The 15212-nt window shown below is 47.2% G+C and overlaps 1 protein-coding gene across 5 annotated transcripts; it reads left to right on the forward strand.

The window, feature by feature from the left end:
• Positions 1–775: 775 nt before the first annotated feature.
• PPP1R3B (protein phosphatase 1 regulatory subunit 3B) lies at positions 776–14031 on the forward strand. Of its 5 annotated transcripts, none has more exons than XM_048846851.2 (3): positions 776–876; positions 2628–2866; positions 10127–14031. In XM_048846851.2, the coding sequence occupies exon 3, from the start codon at positions 10158–10160 to the stop codon at positions 11013–11015; it is 858 nt and encodes a 285-aa protein (XP_048702808.1). In that variant the 5' UTR covers positions 776–876; positions 2628–2866; positions 10127–10157; the 3' UTR covers positions 11016–14031. The 5 variants fall into 5 exon arrangements, with proteins under 5 accessions (XP_048702808.1, XP_048702807.1, XP_074983514.1 ...); XM_075127412.1 differs by lacking the exon at positions 776–876 and adding an exon at positions 1234–1629; XM_048846850.2 differs by lacking the exon at positions 2628–2866.
• Positions 14032–15212: the final 1181 nt, after the last annotated feature.

A 15212-nucleotide genomic window follows, 5' to 3' on the forward strand; every position in this document is an offset into this window, starting at 1 on the left:
CGTGGATCCCTTGGGCTGGCCCTGCCCCCTCGGTTATCCCACTTCGCCCAGCCCTCGTGGGGGCGTCTGCCCCCGCTCCAAGCCCTGGCTGGGGGAGGGGGCCCACGCCCGGGGGATCGCTCCGCTCCTCTGGGCAACGGGGGTGCCTGCGCAAGGGAGGGGCTGCCCCCCTCGACCCCTTGGGGGGGAGGGGGCTCTGTCTGGGGGAGGGGCTGCCCCCCTCGACCCCTTGGGGGGGAGGGGGGCTCTGTCTGGGGGAGGGGCTGCCCCCCTCGACCCCTTGGGGGGGAGGGGGGCTCTGTCTGGGGGAGGGGCTGCTCCCCTCGACCCCTTGGGGGGGAGGGGGGCTCTGTCTGGGGGAGGGGCTGCTCCCCTCGACCCCTTGGGGGGGAGGGGGGCTGTGTCTGGGGGAGGGGCTGCTCCCCTCGACCCCTTGGAGGGGGAGGGGGGCTGTGTCTGGGGGAGGGGCTGCGCCCTCGACCCCTTGGAGGGGGAGGGGGGCTGTGTCTGGGGGAGGGGCTGTTTCACTCCCGGCCCAGGGCGGGGCTGGCGTCTCGGGGCTGCTCCGCAGAGCACCGGCAGGGCTATGCTCACGAGCTAAAGTGTAGCGGGTCACGCGGAGACTCCGCTCCGATTGGCTGGCGGGTCGGGCTCGGCGCGCTCCGATTGGCTGGCGGGTCGGGCTGGGCGCGCTCCGATTGGCTGCAGTGGGGATGGTCTGGCCCGGCCGGAGCTCGGGGCTGAGCGCCCCGACGTGGTTGCGCCCCGCCCCCGCCCCCCTTGAGCCTTGTTCGGCAGCCTCGGCCCGCTGCTGCCGCCGGAGCCGGAGCCGGAGCCGGGCTGCGCGCGCCCCGCAGGACCCATGCGCCGCGCCAGGTACGAGCCCGCGGGCCGGCCCCGCCCTGCACGGGGAGCTGCGGGGGACGCGGCGCCCGCTCCGCTCCGGCCCGGGGCGGCGTCCCAGGCACCGGGCGAGCCCGGCAAAGCCCGAGCCTGGCCCCGGGTCCCTCAACCCGGCAGCGCCAGGAGAGCTCGGGCCTCCCGAGCCTGGGTCCCGCGAGCCGCCCCGCCACAGCGGCGGCCCGGGACCGCCCCCCCCAGCCCAGCCCGCTGCCTGCCGCAGCCGCCGCGGGGCCGCCCCGCGCTCGCTCGGCGGAGTCCGAGCTCCGCGGCGCCGGGGGGAGCGTCGCGGGGCCGCTCCCCGGGGGAGCGCTCGCTTGGGCTTGGGCTTGGGCTGTGGCGACCCGTGAGGAACTTGCCGCTCCGCTGGTGTCGAGGCTTGAGAGCAAGACGGTTTTTCTCCGACCGCAGCGTCTGGCGGAATGGAGAAACCGGCTCCTTTAGTTCACGGGGACGCTGTCGTCTGACTTTTCCAAGGTGTGGGGCAGCCTTGGGGCCCAGCAGTGGCAATTTCTGAATTATCGGCCCGTGGCCTGAAGTGTGGGGACAGGTTATTCCGCCAGACTCACCCCCACAGTAGCAGAGGGGTTTTAGGGAAGGCGCTGCAACCCCCGGATTCCACAGACTTAGAGAACTGAAGAAATGCAGAGCAGGAAGGGGCCCTGAGAGAGCATTTCGTCCAGCCCCCTGTGCTGGGGCAGGGCCCGCTTACACCTTCCCAGACAGATGGTAACTTCTTTGATTCCCTTTTGATTTGGGTTCAGATCTAACTGTGGAACTTAGACTCCTGTCAGCTGTTTGATCTAGCAGCAGGTGTCCATTTGATCTGCCTGTAGCTTTTTATATTAATGACAGCTAACAGAACATTGGGCATCATTAAGAAAGGGATAGATAATAAGACATAAAATATCATGTTGTGTCTATATAAATCCATGATACGTCCACATCTTGAATACTGCACACAGATGTGGTTGCCCCATCTCAAAAAAGATATATTGGAATTGGAAAAGGCACAGAAAAGGGCAACGAAAATGATATTCTGGAACAGCTTCCATATGAGGAGAGATTAATAAGACTGGGACTTTTCAGCTTGGAAAAGAAATGACTAAGGGGAATATGATAAAGGTCTATAAAATCATGACTGGTGTGGAGAAAGTAAATAAGGAAGTGTTATTTACTCGTTCTCATAACACAAGTACTCCTTTTCTTTTTACAAGAACTAGGGGTCACCAAATGAAATTAATAGGCAAAAGGTTTAAAACAAACAAAAGGAAGTATTTCATCACACGACGCACAGTCAACCTGTGGAACCGGTTACCAGAGGATATTGTGAAGCCCAAGATTATAACAGGGTTCAAAAAAGAACTAGATAAATTCATGGAGGATAGGTCCATCAATGGCTATTAGCCAGGATGGGCAGAGATGATGTTCCTAGCCTCTGTTTGCCAGAAGTTGGGAATGGGCGACAGGGGACGGATCACTTGATGATTACCTGTTCTGTTCATTCCCCCTGGGGCACCTGGCATTGGCCATTGTTGGAAGACAAAGGATACTGGACTAGGTAGACCTTTGGTCTGATCCAGTCTGGCTGTATGTTCTATTGTTGCCTCTTCTGTAGGATCTTAAGGGATTCACTTTGTGGGCTGCTCCTTCTGAGGTATCTGAAAGCATATTGGATTGCAATTGGTGTCTTTGTGGGGTTTCACCTTGTTCCTGTTCTTGTGTAGAGTCACTGTTGATAGGGAGAAGTATTCCAGATGGCATGGATGATCTATGGTGTTTCATCTGTGGCTGGCCAGGAGATGTGCAGTCATTACTCGCTAGTGCAGACCTCCCAGTGATCTGACGCTTTGGTTACCTTCAAGCTTCGCTGCTGTGATAAAGTCCTGAGTAGGAGTAGTCCTCAAGCCCACGGGAAGACTTCTGGTCTTCTAGAACACACCTGTCCCTCTCCACCTCATTGCAGGTAGGCATGCATGAACATAACATCCAGAGTCACTGCTCTGGGTTTCTGCTCACTTGCAGGTGGTGACAACCTTTAAAAACCTTGAATGGCCTTGCATTCTTATGTGAGGGCCTTCATTAGAATAGGTAAAGTGGATGAGAAGTACTTGCAATCATAACCTAAGGCTTACGGCAGAGCAACTACATTGGTACAGCTGTGTCGCTCTAAGGTTTCTAGTGTAGACGTGGCCTAAATTTCGATAACTCGTAATTTGAGTCCAATCTTTTTGAAAATCAATGCCTGTAAAGTCTCTGGGTGAAGTTCACCGACCTGTAGGCCACAAGCTGAGACGCCATTTATGTTGTCTAGGATTTGATTTACTGTTTTTGTTGGTGTTGGTTCTTAACCACCTGTAACTGAAGCGCCTCTCTTCCGGAGTGGTAAGTGCTGTCAGGGTATGTCTACACCGCCCACATTACAGCATGGTCCTGGCGGTGCTGTCGTGGGCAGTGTCGTCACGCTTTATCGCTGGGGGTGAGCTCTCCCGGCGATAAAAAATAACCGCCCCGAACAAGGGGTGATAGCTTTATCGCTGGGAGCGTGACTCTTCAGCACTAGAACTGTTGTCGCTCAGGGGGGTGTTTTTTCACACCCCTGTAATGTTTTAGTGCTGAAAGTGGCAGTGTAGACATAGCCTCAGTAGTAAATTCCCTCCCTCATAGAAGCGGTGTCCCCACAGTGATTCTTCGAACTTTGAGACTCTAACCTGCGTTTTGCCTCTGTTCAAACTGGCTTCTCCTGGACACTTCAGTAAAAGTTTTTCCAAAAAGCTCTGCAGGACTTCTTGGCAGAGAAGCCAAAGTGGTGGGAGTGAACAGTGTGTGGGTTCTCTGGTGCCTGGGAGCAAAGAGTGCTTAGTGCATTGTCTGCATCGTCCCCTCCACTGAAGCAGTGGAAGCTTGACGTTTTCTGGCAGCAGGGTTGACATTGGGGACGCACCCTGCCTATCCCCTTGTTACAGTGCTTCCTTACTTGCAGATATATAAGGAGTGTGGTGGCTTCAGATTACTCTGGTCCCTCTTCTGGGAGCTTAGTTCTTGCTGTGCATCAGTTGTTCATTGATAGTGATAGGATTTTTAGCCTTGTTGGCTATTTAGTCTCTGTCAGGATGTGCTTGGAGCTCATCATGTGCAATTGTGATCCTCATTTTACTGGCTTCATGTTATGCTGTTCCTAGAATGGCATTCAGCCCATTGCCAGCTGTCGTACTGTTTTCCGATTTCTTGTGAGGAGGGGCATGTGTTGCACCATTGCTCTCCTATATGTCATTGACTAACAACACAATAGGGCCAGACTCCCAGAAGACCTCTGTTCCCATTTAGACACCTAAATAATGGCTGGATTTTCCAAAGTCATTTATTTGTATTTATGTTGCTGTGGTGCCTGGAGGTGTCTGAGATCAGGGCCCCATTATGCTGGGCACTGTACATAGACGTAGCAAGAGACAGTTCCTGCCTTATAAGAGCTTACAATCTAAATGGGCCCTTTCAATAAATGAAGAGATGTTGGAGCAAGTGAAGGATTTGTGGCTAACTCTAGTTTCTGTACTAGCTACATCTAGGAGAGAGGTGCTGTAGGTCCCAAGCCCTTGAGAAGGGATTTCAGAACTTCTGTTCTCCTCTTGTTCCAGGCTCTCTGGTAGTTCCAGCTGCCCAAGAGAGGCCTAGACAGTCTTTCCCTTTCCTGAGAGGATGAGAAGAGAAGGTATTGGAACTTCTCAGGAGACCATACGTATGCATCAACTGTACGTAGGCAAGGCCTTGAAGCTAGGGATGCTTTGCTGGCAAAATGGTATTGGCAGAGCCTCCTACTGTAGGTGCACCTCCCTGAACGACATCAGCTAAGCTGACACAAGCAGTCCTCTGTCAGCATAGCTGCATCTACACAAGGGCTTTTGTCAGCATAACTGGCTGTGTGGTTTTGTTTGGTTGGGGTTTTTTTCCGCACCCCTGACCAACATAGATATGCCATCAAAACTTTGTCAGATATACCTGGCCCAAATGAAGACAGCTGATTACCAAGTGGTACTAGCATAATACTTCCTCACTTAGAACAAACTGCCTCCTCTTCTGGACCTAATAGGCAGCATACAACATACCTGTAAAACTGTCTTCAACTTGTTTGTTGTCAGTATTCTTTCAAGATGCTTGCTAATGTTTGTTGTATTAGTCTGCTGCAGACAGCTAGCAGAGAAAGCATGGGTTAACAAACCTTATTTTTGGATATGTACCAATATAATCAGAGGCTGCTGACAAACATGGATTTAAACAGTTTTGTTCCCAGGTTTGCTTATGCTCCATAAAAGCTGGGGTGGGAGAAAGGGCATCAGTATTTGCTCGGAGGAGAGGGTGAAACTGGCAGGGTAATACAGTTTTGAAGTCTTTGGGGTGGTATTGAAAACTGGGCAAATGAACTTCAAACTTTCTTTAAAAGAATGAAGATATCAAGTTGTCAGTGTCCCTTTAAACACACTTCTGCATTCTTGTAGCTGAACACTTCCTGTGTTTTCCAGAGCTGAGTTTGTGGGCTTCTTTCCAGTAACAGCTATTCACTGAATCACTTTTAAAGATCTAAATGTTTTAAAACCTGAGACAGTTCATTAACCTTACTGTAAGTCTCTGACTAAAATGAAAAGCTTCCCCATTCCTTTTAGGGTGGTTCAACAGAGTCCCACCCAGCATTCCTGGACTTTGAAGTAAGTGCCCCAAGGTCGATCCAGAGCAAAAGTTCACATCTGAGTTATAAAATCGTAACTGAAAATTGCAGTCAGTTCAGTAGATCTGGCCTTGTGACTTTAATGGCCTAAATAGGATGCATCGTGAGAGGTTTGACTTCTAAACACCCTTAGGTTGAATGTCCCAAAATAGCTTTAAGATAGAGTACCTTTTTATTAAATAACACAATATATCCTTCCTTATCCAGATATTGCCAGGGACACTGAGGCTGCAATTATTAGTTTCTTCAAATCATAGAAGATCAGGCTTGGAAGGGACCTCAGGAGGTCATCTAGTCCAACCCCCTGCTCAAAGCAGGACCGATCCCCAACTAAATCATCCCAGCCAAGGCTTTGTCAAGCCGGGCCTTAAAAACCTCTAGGGATGGAGACTCCACCACCTCCCTAGGTTTAACTGTGATGAGACATGACCCTGTAATGTTTCTGAGAGTGGTCGAGGTAACAGGCAGTTGTGAATATTTGAGGCTGTGTTGTTTTGCAGGATGAAATAGCATATACAAACAATAGCTTCCTATGTGTGAGTAGAAGCTTTACAAGACCACGTACAGCAGAGCAGAGAATGCACACATGGATTTAATGCTGTTCTGTGAGGCTTGGGACACTTTAGTTCAGGGGTGGGCAAACTTTTTGGCCCAAGACCCACATCTGCGTATGGAAATTGTATGGCGGGTCATACATGCTCATGAAATTGGGGGTTGGGGTGCGGAGGGGGGTGAGGGCTCCAGCTGGGGGTGCGGAATCTGGGGTAGGGCTGAGGATGAGGGGTTTGGGGGTGCAGGAGGGTGCTCCAGGCTGGGACCAAGGGGTTCGGAAGGCAGCAGGTGGGTCACGGCTGGGGCAGGGGGTTGGGGCGCAGGAGGGGGTCAGGGATGCAGGCTCCGGGTGGCTCTTACCTCAAGCAGGTCCTGGAAGCAGCAGCATGTCCCTGCTCCAGCGCCACAATGCCTGGCCAATGGGAACTGCAGGGGCAGCATGCGGAGCCCCCCTGGCTGCCCCTATGCATAGGAGCCAGAGTGGGGACATGCCGCTGTTTCCAGGAGCCATGCAGAGCCATGGCACGTGTGGAGCGGGGCAAGCCCCTAACCCTGCTCCCCGGCGGGAGCACAGGAGCGGGGCAAGCCCCCGACCCTGCTCCCCAGCGGGAGCTCGAGGGCCGGATTAAAACATCTGAAGGGCTGGATTCGGCCCCTGGGCCATAGTTTGCCCACCCCTGTTTTAGTTGGATTTGAGCTGTGTCAGGCTGTGATGAGGAAGCAGAGGAGGAGCTTGTTGCTTTAGTGCACTTTTGCACTCAGGTCTTGGCACACATTCTGAATAAACAGAAGTCCTTGTTGAATGCAACTTACAGATGAAATATTTTGATGCTGTTCTGAAGAAGGGTTGATGTGTAGACAGCTTTCTGTAAGGAGCATAGTTCTTGGCCTGAGTATTGTAGTTGTAAGGTACTACGGTTCTCAATAGGTGTTGGCAGCCTTGATCTCTCATTTAGCCCTGGTTCTCTTTAGCCACCTGCTGTTGTGTTGCTGCGGTCTCGTTTAGAGATTTTCATGTGGGAATGACAGGAGATGAGTCATTGAAAGATTTTTTTTATTTTATTTTTTTTTAAAAGGAAAAGTTCTTCATTTTAAATCACATGTTAAATAAAATCAATGGGCTATATCGTGCTCCTGTATTCTTGTATTCTTCAGGGCTTGGAGAACAGTCAGTTCATCCCCAGAAAGTCAAACTCTTGCCCATGCATGTGTCATTCGAATCTAGGCAGTAGGCTGTCAGTGTACAATTGTTTCTAGTTCTGATGTTTGCGGGGAAGACCCTTTGAGTGTGAACAACATAATGATGCAGACCCAGCTCCCCTGCTACCATCTTTGCGCAGCTAGATGGGGGAAGGAAGGTGGCTGCTGCTGTTTGTAGTAGGTGGGGGCTACCCTCCCAAATGCCCTGTAGCAGGAGACGTGGGCAGGAGGGGGAATGACACAGCCTGGAAGAGGGGGCTGTTGATGGTACCCAGCCTCCCCAGTAGAGAATTCTGTGCATGCCGAGACGCTGCCTCCCCCCCACCACCAACATTGCTTTGCTACCCAAGCAGGGGGCTCCTGCTGTCCAGGCAGAGGATTGTGGGAGGGGAAGGGCTCTAGTGGATGGTGGCAGGTGGGGCCTTTTGCCCTGGGTGGAAATTCCTGCTGTAATGGTAGGGGGCCCTACATGTTGGAGGGGTCGCTCTCTGGAGGCCTAGCAGGAGACACCCCCACCCCAAATGCTTTCTGCTGGTGGGGTGGTGTCAACAGGCCCTTGGTATTGAGTGGTGGACAAGAGGCCTGCAGGCACTGGTTTTCAGGCTGGTTGGGGCTTCCTTGGGTTCCTCATACCCAGTTCTGGACCAGGAAGGGGTCTTCTCTGGAAGAAAGAAGTCCTTAGTGCACCTGCTTTACTGCAGAAGGCTGTGTGGGCCCAGCATCAATTGCCTTCCTGAGTGGGGTGCTGCCTAGCACCTGGTGTGGGGGCTGAGAAGCGACTCCCTGGATTGTGGGAGGTGGCATTAATTTGGGGCTTGAAGTTCAGTCAGTGTGGCCACTGAGCCAGATACTGGTGAGCACACAAACAGCAAAAGACTCCGCAAGAGCAGGATGTGGCTTGGGTGGGGGTGGCTCTTGGCACCAGTGGGGTTCTTTTGGTGGTGGTGGGGTGTTTATAGCATGTTTAGCTTGCTAAAGGTCCCTTTGGTTTTAATTGAACGTAATTCCTGTTACCATTAAGTGCACGTATCCTGTGCAGCTGCACGTACCCTGCTGTGTCTGCTAGCCTTTTCTGGGGACGGGTCTAGAATACTCCCATGCTACACTGCTCAGTCCCTTGTCGAAATGTCACTGCTCATCTCTGTGACCATTTAAAATGAGTATTTATACATATCTGTTTATCCGTTATTTCCTGAATCACCATGGCTATAAAGTAATATTGGATGGGGCAGGAAAGCTTGAGCAGCATCTGTTTAGTGTCGGTAGCCCATGAGATAATAGTATCAGACCTTAGGATCACATTCATTTTACCATTTTCCAGTGACTCAAGAGCAGTTGGAGCTAGATCTACTGAGTATCATGTTGTGTAAGGCATTCATCTCTAACACCAATGCTCATGAGAAAATTGGCTGCTCAAAATCATGCCAGAAGAGTCTGAGGAGGGAAGCATACTGAAATAACTTGAGGAGTTGTCATAAGAAATGACAAAATTTGGTGTCATCCCCCAAACTTCAAAAATCAAGTTATCATGAAGTCTAGTGTCTGTGTTGTGCTGTGGTTCTGGTCCCCCCGCCCCCGCAGAGGTCATGTCAGCTCCATATGCTACTGCTGATGAAATATGCGGTTCCTGTTTGTATGTTTAAAGGAAGCTACAGCTACGCAGTGAAGTGGAGAAAATATCAGACTCTCCTGGTGAGGAAACCACAGCAGAAATATAATATTTAATTGTATTTAAGTTTGTGAAACTACTGAAATTTTACATTAACTTCCAATGTTCATTTAACCGTAATACAGCAAAACCATTGGGGTGGGGATAAAGCACTATACTTAGGTTTAGTATTTTGCAACCTGTCATAACTAGAAACACCATGACAGAGTAGAAGAAATATTCCCTGGGCCAGTAATCCTTTTCAGTCATGGTTCCACAAGAAGGATGTGGAAAAATTGGAAAGCGTCTAGCGAAGGGCGACCAAAATGATTAGGGGGCTGGGGCACATGACTTAGGAGGAGAGGCTGAGGGAACTGGGATTATTTAGTCTGCAGAAGAGAAGAATGAGGGGGGATTTGATAGCTGCTTTCAACTACCTGAAAGGGGGTTCCAAAGAGGATGGATTTAGACTGTTCTCAGTGGGAGCAGATGACAGAACAAGGAGTAATGGTCTCAAGCAGTGGGGAAGGTTTAGGTTGGGTATTAGGAGACACTATTTCACTAGAAGGGTGGTGAAGCACTGGAATGCATTACCTAGGGAGGTGGTGGAATCTCCTTCCTTAGAGGTTTTTAAGGTCAGGCTTGACAAAGCCCTGGCTGGGGTGATTTAGTTGGGGATTGGTCCTGCTTTGAGCAGGGTGGTCGACTAGATGACCTCTTGACGTCCCTTCCAGCCCTGATATTCTATGATTCCTACAGCCTAGATTTATTTAAAGATGGTTGATCTCTGCACAGTATTTAACAAACAAAATGGTTTATGCAGCTAGAATGGAGGAAATGCAATATTAAAACCAGTTTACTCTTATTCTCTGTATGCTTTGCTTTTAACACTTGTCATTGATGATACTATGTTGTTGCAGGGGGATGAGGGGGCAAGGTGTGCTCCAGGAAAAAAACTCTTCAGCAGCTGACTGTATATAGCAGTAACTGGAGCTCAGAGAGCTCATGTCACAGAATAATAAAGTTTACTTGTTGCTTGCTTATGCTCCGTTTCAAGTCCTATAATTATGTGATGAAAACTCACCTTTTCGCCCTCTTTCTTTCAGAATTCTCGACTACTTTGCTCCCACCCCAGCAATGGCTGTGGACATAGCCATGCAGCTGTATCTGTGTTCTCCACCCTTGAGAAGAGAGAGATTTGCTTGTAAAATAGCTCCAAAACCAAACAAACCATTACGTCCCTGCATTCAGAACAGCAAGGCTGAGTTCAGTGAACCTGGAGAGGCAGCAACATCTCTCCAGGGAAATAGGGTAAAAAAGAGAGTTTCTTTTGCCGATAGCAGAGGCTTGGCTCTGACAATGGTTAAAGTGTTTTCAGAGTTTGATGACCCATTAGATATTCCATTCAACATCACAGAGTTAATAGACAATATTGTGGGTCTGACGACGGTAGAGAGGGACAACTTTGTCTTGGATTTCGTACAGCCTTCTGCAGACTACTTGGACTTCAGAAATCGCCTTCAGACGGATTTTGTCTGCCTGGAAAACTGCATGCTAAAGGATAAAGCTATTGTGGGCACAGTGAAGGTTAAGAATCTTGCTTTTGAGAAGACTGTGAGAATAAGGATGACATTTGACACTTGGAAAAGCTTCACAGACTATCCGTGCCAATATGTCAAGGACACTTACGCAGGTTCAGACAAGGACACATTTTCCTTTGATATCTGCTTGCCAGAGAGAATTCAGTCCCATGAAAGAATCGAGTTTGCAGTCTATTACGAGTGTGATGGGAAAGTGTATTGGGACAGCAACAGAGGCCTGAATTACAGGATCATACAGTCTGAACTGAAATCTGCTCGGGAAGTCTCGCAGCCTCAGGCTGGACCTGATTTTGGCATTGCCTTTGATCAATTTGGAAGTCCGAGGTGCTCCTATGGCTTGTTTCCTGAGTGGCCTAGCTACTCAGGGTATGAAAAGCTAGGACCTTACTACTAATAGAGGAACTGAGTCTTGATTCATTAACTATTGCTGTGCCTGTTGCAAGCTTGGGAATTGGCCTGAACGTGAAGTTTGCCAAAGGGCTGGGTAAATGACACTTTACATGGCAATGCAAAGCTCCATTGGGGTAGAGCAAGATGACTGTAACGTTCAGTGATCGCAAGTGGTTTTAATACCAGCTAAACAAGTGTCTTTTGCATCATGATAGTTACCCCCCAGATTCAACACTTGGAAACAGTTTGACAGAATGGGAGACCTCACTAGAGTTTCTGCCCAGTGCTGCTAGTCCTTTTCTGTATAATGCTGCTAGTCTCCTCCAGTTAAACACTTACTACTTCAGTGATTGCATTATTCACTTAGATATGTAGTAGTGTCCTGGGTTGCACATTAGGGTTGTTACAGGCTTAAGTATATTAAAGAGGGAGGCTTTTTTAACTATGCTCTACCACTTCTGTAGAACTATGCAAGTTGGCTTTGCCAGAAGACTATTTGACAGGTAATTTATACATGACAGAAGATATTAAAGCTAAACTAGCCTGCTTATGGCAAGAGGGGGACGTGAATGGCCCTTTCTCTCTGACCTTGTTACTGTGCTGGAGCCTTTCGGTTAGAGATGGAGAAGATTCTAGAAATGACACAATAACCATGACTAGAAGCTTTGCCTCATGCCATATTAGGAGAGATCTGCATTTATGGGAAGATACTGGTATGCTTAGTCACCAGTTCATCTGTAAGATATTTTTATTTAAATATAACTTGTGTAGTAAATTCATAGCGATTTGCCCATGTTGAGGAGTTGAATTTTTTTTCCTTTAGAACTGTGTAGTATCCTTTGACTCATCAAGTATTTTAAAAAACATTTTTAATGGAGGGGAAGAGCTCTTTGTCTGCAATTGTTAATATGCCCAGAAGGTCTTCCAGCCCCCCTGGAACTACTTGGGGAGTAACACTGAGGATTTTTTCTTTTTAACTTTTAATCTTGCAGATGCTGAAAGATCACCATTCTGTTCTCAGTATGTGTCTCTATTAACTGCCTTACTGTGCCTGGGGAGTGCAGCAGCTTCTACTTGTAGTGCTAATGTAAAATGAGCTTTCATTCTGTGAGGAAACCGGGTGCCAAAGGGTTCGTGCATGAGTCTGCATGGACAGTCAGTACGTTGCATGTTTGTGAATTTGTTTATTTCTGTAGCGGGTTTGAAACTTGATAAACAGACCTCGCTGCTGCTGCTTGTCATGTCCTATGAAGACAGTTTATTTGGGAGACTAACTTTTTAGTGCGGTGTGAGTGCCTTGTACAATATCACGGCAGTGGCTTGAACTACAAAGGTTTCTGAAATGTGACTGCTAGCTTTTCAAAAGTTCTGAAAGTTTGTATTAATCCAAGTCAACTGTTTTGTCTAAAACTTGTCTCACTAGAATGGATGTGTTGCTTTTTGTTCAGTTTTCATGCTAGAATGGGTTCACTTAGATTGGTAGAACACCAGACTTGCACTGTAATTACATATTGAGCTGTCACAGCTGTATCTTGTATTGACATTGTAGAAGCTATCACAATTTTAACCTCGTAAGTGCACACATTGGCCTTCGGTGCTATTTCCATACAACATGTAGTTCTGCCCAAGAAAACGGATCTCACAAGGGCATGAGATGCCATCATTGCTCTTGTTGTTGAAAAGGGAGATCTGTTGCTTTAGAGGGGAGAGTACCATGGCTTGTTTTGGCGGTGAGGTGAATTGCAAAGGACAGTCATTTTAGGTACTTCCAGAGAGAAAGTAGCTAAATTACTCACTTCAGTCATTAAGCCAATGTCTTGCTATTCGAGCAGAATAACTTATTTCATATACTTCAATGGAATAATTCAAATGGGGTTTAATATTTCCAGATATTCTATTTTTCTAGAACACAACCTTTATATATTTTGGCACATACCCAGTATTTGTGTTTAGGAGGGCCTGGGAAGAAGCAAATGGCTATGCTATTCTCAAAAATTAAAAAATTGCTTTTAAAAACATCACTTCTTTAATTCTGGAGACCACAGTACAAAACACTTCTACGCTGTCCTATAATTTTAGGAGATAATGTACCCAACCTTCTATTAGACATGATTGAGTAAGAACAATGAGCTTACAGAAAGAATGCATAGCTTTCTGATCTTTGCATCAATGTATTGGGCTGTGAAAAGCATTATTGTACTTGGTCATTAATTTCAGGCATTAAATTGACACTGTGTATGTAAACATAGGTTGCACAGGCTTCATTCACTAATTTGAAAAGTCTGTTTCTTGAATTTCTGTTTGATAAGTTAAATAGTGTCCTCCATAAAGTTGTCTTTAGGAAAGACTTATCCAAGTTTGGTTTAAAATCATTCTTTGATTTCCAAAGGCCGGCTGTGAATGGGTCAGGGGTTTAGCATTATTAGGATTTAAAGGTATGGTTGTTTTTAGCTAACATGTTCTAAAAATCTAGTGTACAGCTACAACTTTTAGCTAACCTATTCTAGCACAGCTTTGGATCCTAACCATGACTCCCTAAAATGCAACAGTGATGTGTTCTGTAGTGCCATGGGAGTAGTGTGCTTTTATTTCCTCCTCTGGTGGTACAATGAAGGGGCCATGCGTACCAGCCAATGGAAGCAATGTGTACTGCAGTGGATGGGAAAAAGCTCTGGAAGTTGTGACATACGCTTTGACGCTGTGTAAGCATTGTGCTGGGAATTGACTCTTTGACCAATGATGATTCTAAAAAATAAAAAAGGTAACTTTTTGGAGCTTTCCTCTTCACACTTTTCTTTCGCCAATGTGAATGTAGAAGTGAGACATTGCTGTCCTTGTTTTATGCCTGGAAGTGCCTTGTTAAGCTATTTTTGCATGTTTGTGTCTTTTAAAATGTTTTTGTACACAAAGTTCAAGGTGAAAAATGCACTTTATAATCACAAATGAATGGATTATTCTCTTTTAAAAGAACAATGGTTTGTTTTTATCTGAAAGTGAAAATAAAAGTAGAGCGGAAGGTGCCTGGTTGTTATCTTTGTATCGTTGCCAGGAGACAGAACTTTATCTTAACCACAGGGTATGAGGATGGGAACACCTGCAAATCAGACAAGCCTCTTTGGAGGGAGAGGGCAATACACATCAACATCTGACTTAACCACTTACCATGGGAAGGAATTGCCTTTTCCTTCGACCTTGGATTTAGAAATGTTACTCATAGAACTTTTTTCCTAGTGGAGCTGTTGACTTTGAGGGCTCAATCTGTCTTCTCTTCTGCTTCAGTTGTATAATATGCCAAGTGCACTAGAAATACTAGCTATTCTCAGGAAGTATTTGTCATTCGGGGAAGAATAAAGGATTGATTATTCTTATCCCTAACTTTTCACCAGCTATATTGAGCCTTTTGGAGACTATAGTACTTCTCATTGGGGTTCAATGTACGAAGAAAACTCTATCTAGAGCACTGAATTTATAATTTTAATCTAATAAATGGCAATTAACTACTGCTTGACTTATTTTACAATTAAAGTTGCACATGCAAACTTCATGCTATCATGAGTTGTAATGTTTATCTTGCAAAGTGACTGCAGTCCCACGCATACCATATTAACTCCTTTTTTCCCTCTGAAACCAGAAATTTACTGAGCATTAAAGTGGGCATTGGGAAGGTTTCTTCTTAATAATGCTAAGCTTTTCAGACTTTTCCAGCACTTCAAATATCTACATGTTGTACTCTCCTGAGTCATACTGAGGTCTCCTCCAGGTTCCTAGGATGTGGAAGTGAAAGATTCAAAAGTAAATGCTGGCTATCTGAATTATTCCGACAGTGGATGCTCCTTATCCATGCTGAAAGCAAAAATTTAGAGTTAAGGAAAATAACCAGATCAGAAAACCAAACTCTGGGCTGACGGCTTCATCTGAGCATAATACTGGCTAGTCCTTCGGGAGTCTCTCAGTTGGAGGGAGGTATTAAATCAGGGGAAAGCTACTTGCTCTCATTTCAACCAGATTTCCTTGATTTATGGTATAAATACACAACTGATCACAGTATTGAGAAGTCCCAAGTTTCAGCAAAATGAAAGGCAGCGCAAGGAGGTTAAAGCTTTGTGCAAGTAACACTAAAAAACCCTCACTTGATTGAGTCTTTCAGCAGGTTGGGCCTGGCTCCCATGTACGCCCATCGTAAGGCCCCTTGGCACGACCT

The sequence above is a fragment of the Caretta caretta genome, chromosome 4 (assembly GCF_965140235.1).
Source record: "Caretta caretta isolate rCarCar2 chromosome 4, rCarCar1.hap1, whole genome shotgun sequence".
Taxonomy (NCBI): Eukaryota; Metazoa; Chordata; order Testudines; family Cheloniidae; genus Caretta; species Caretta caretta.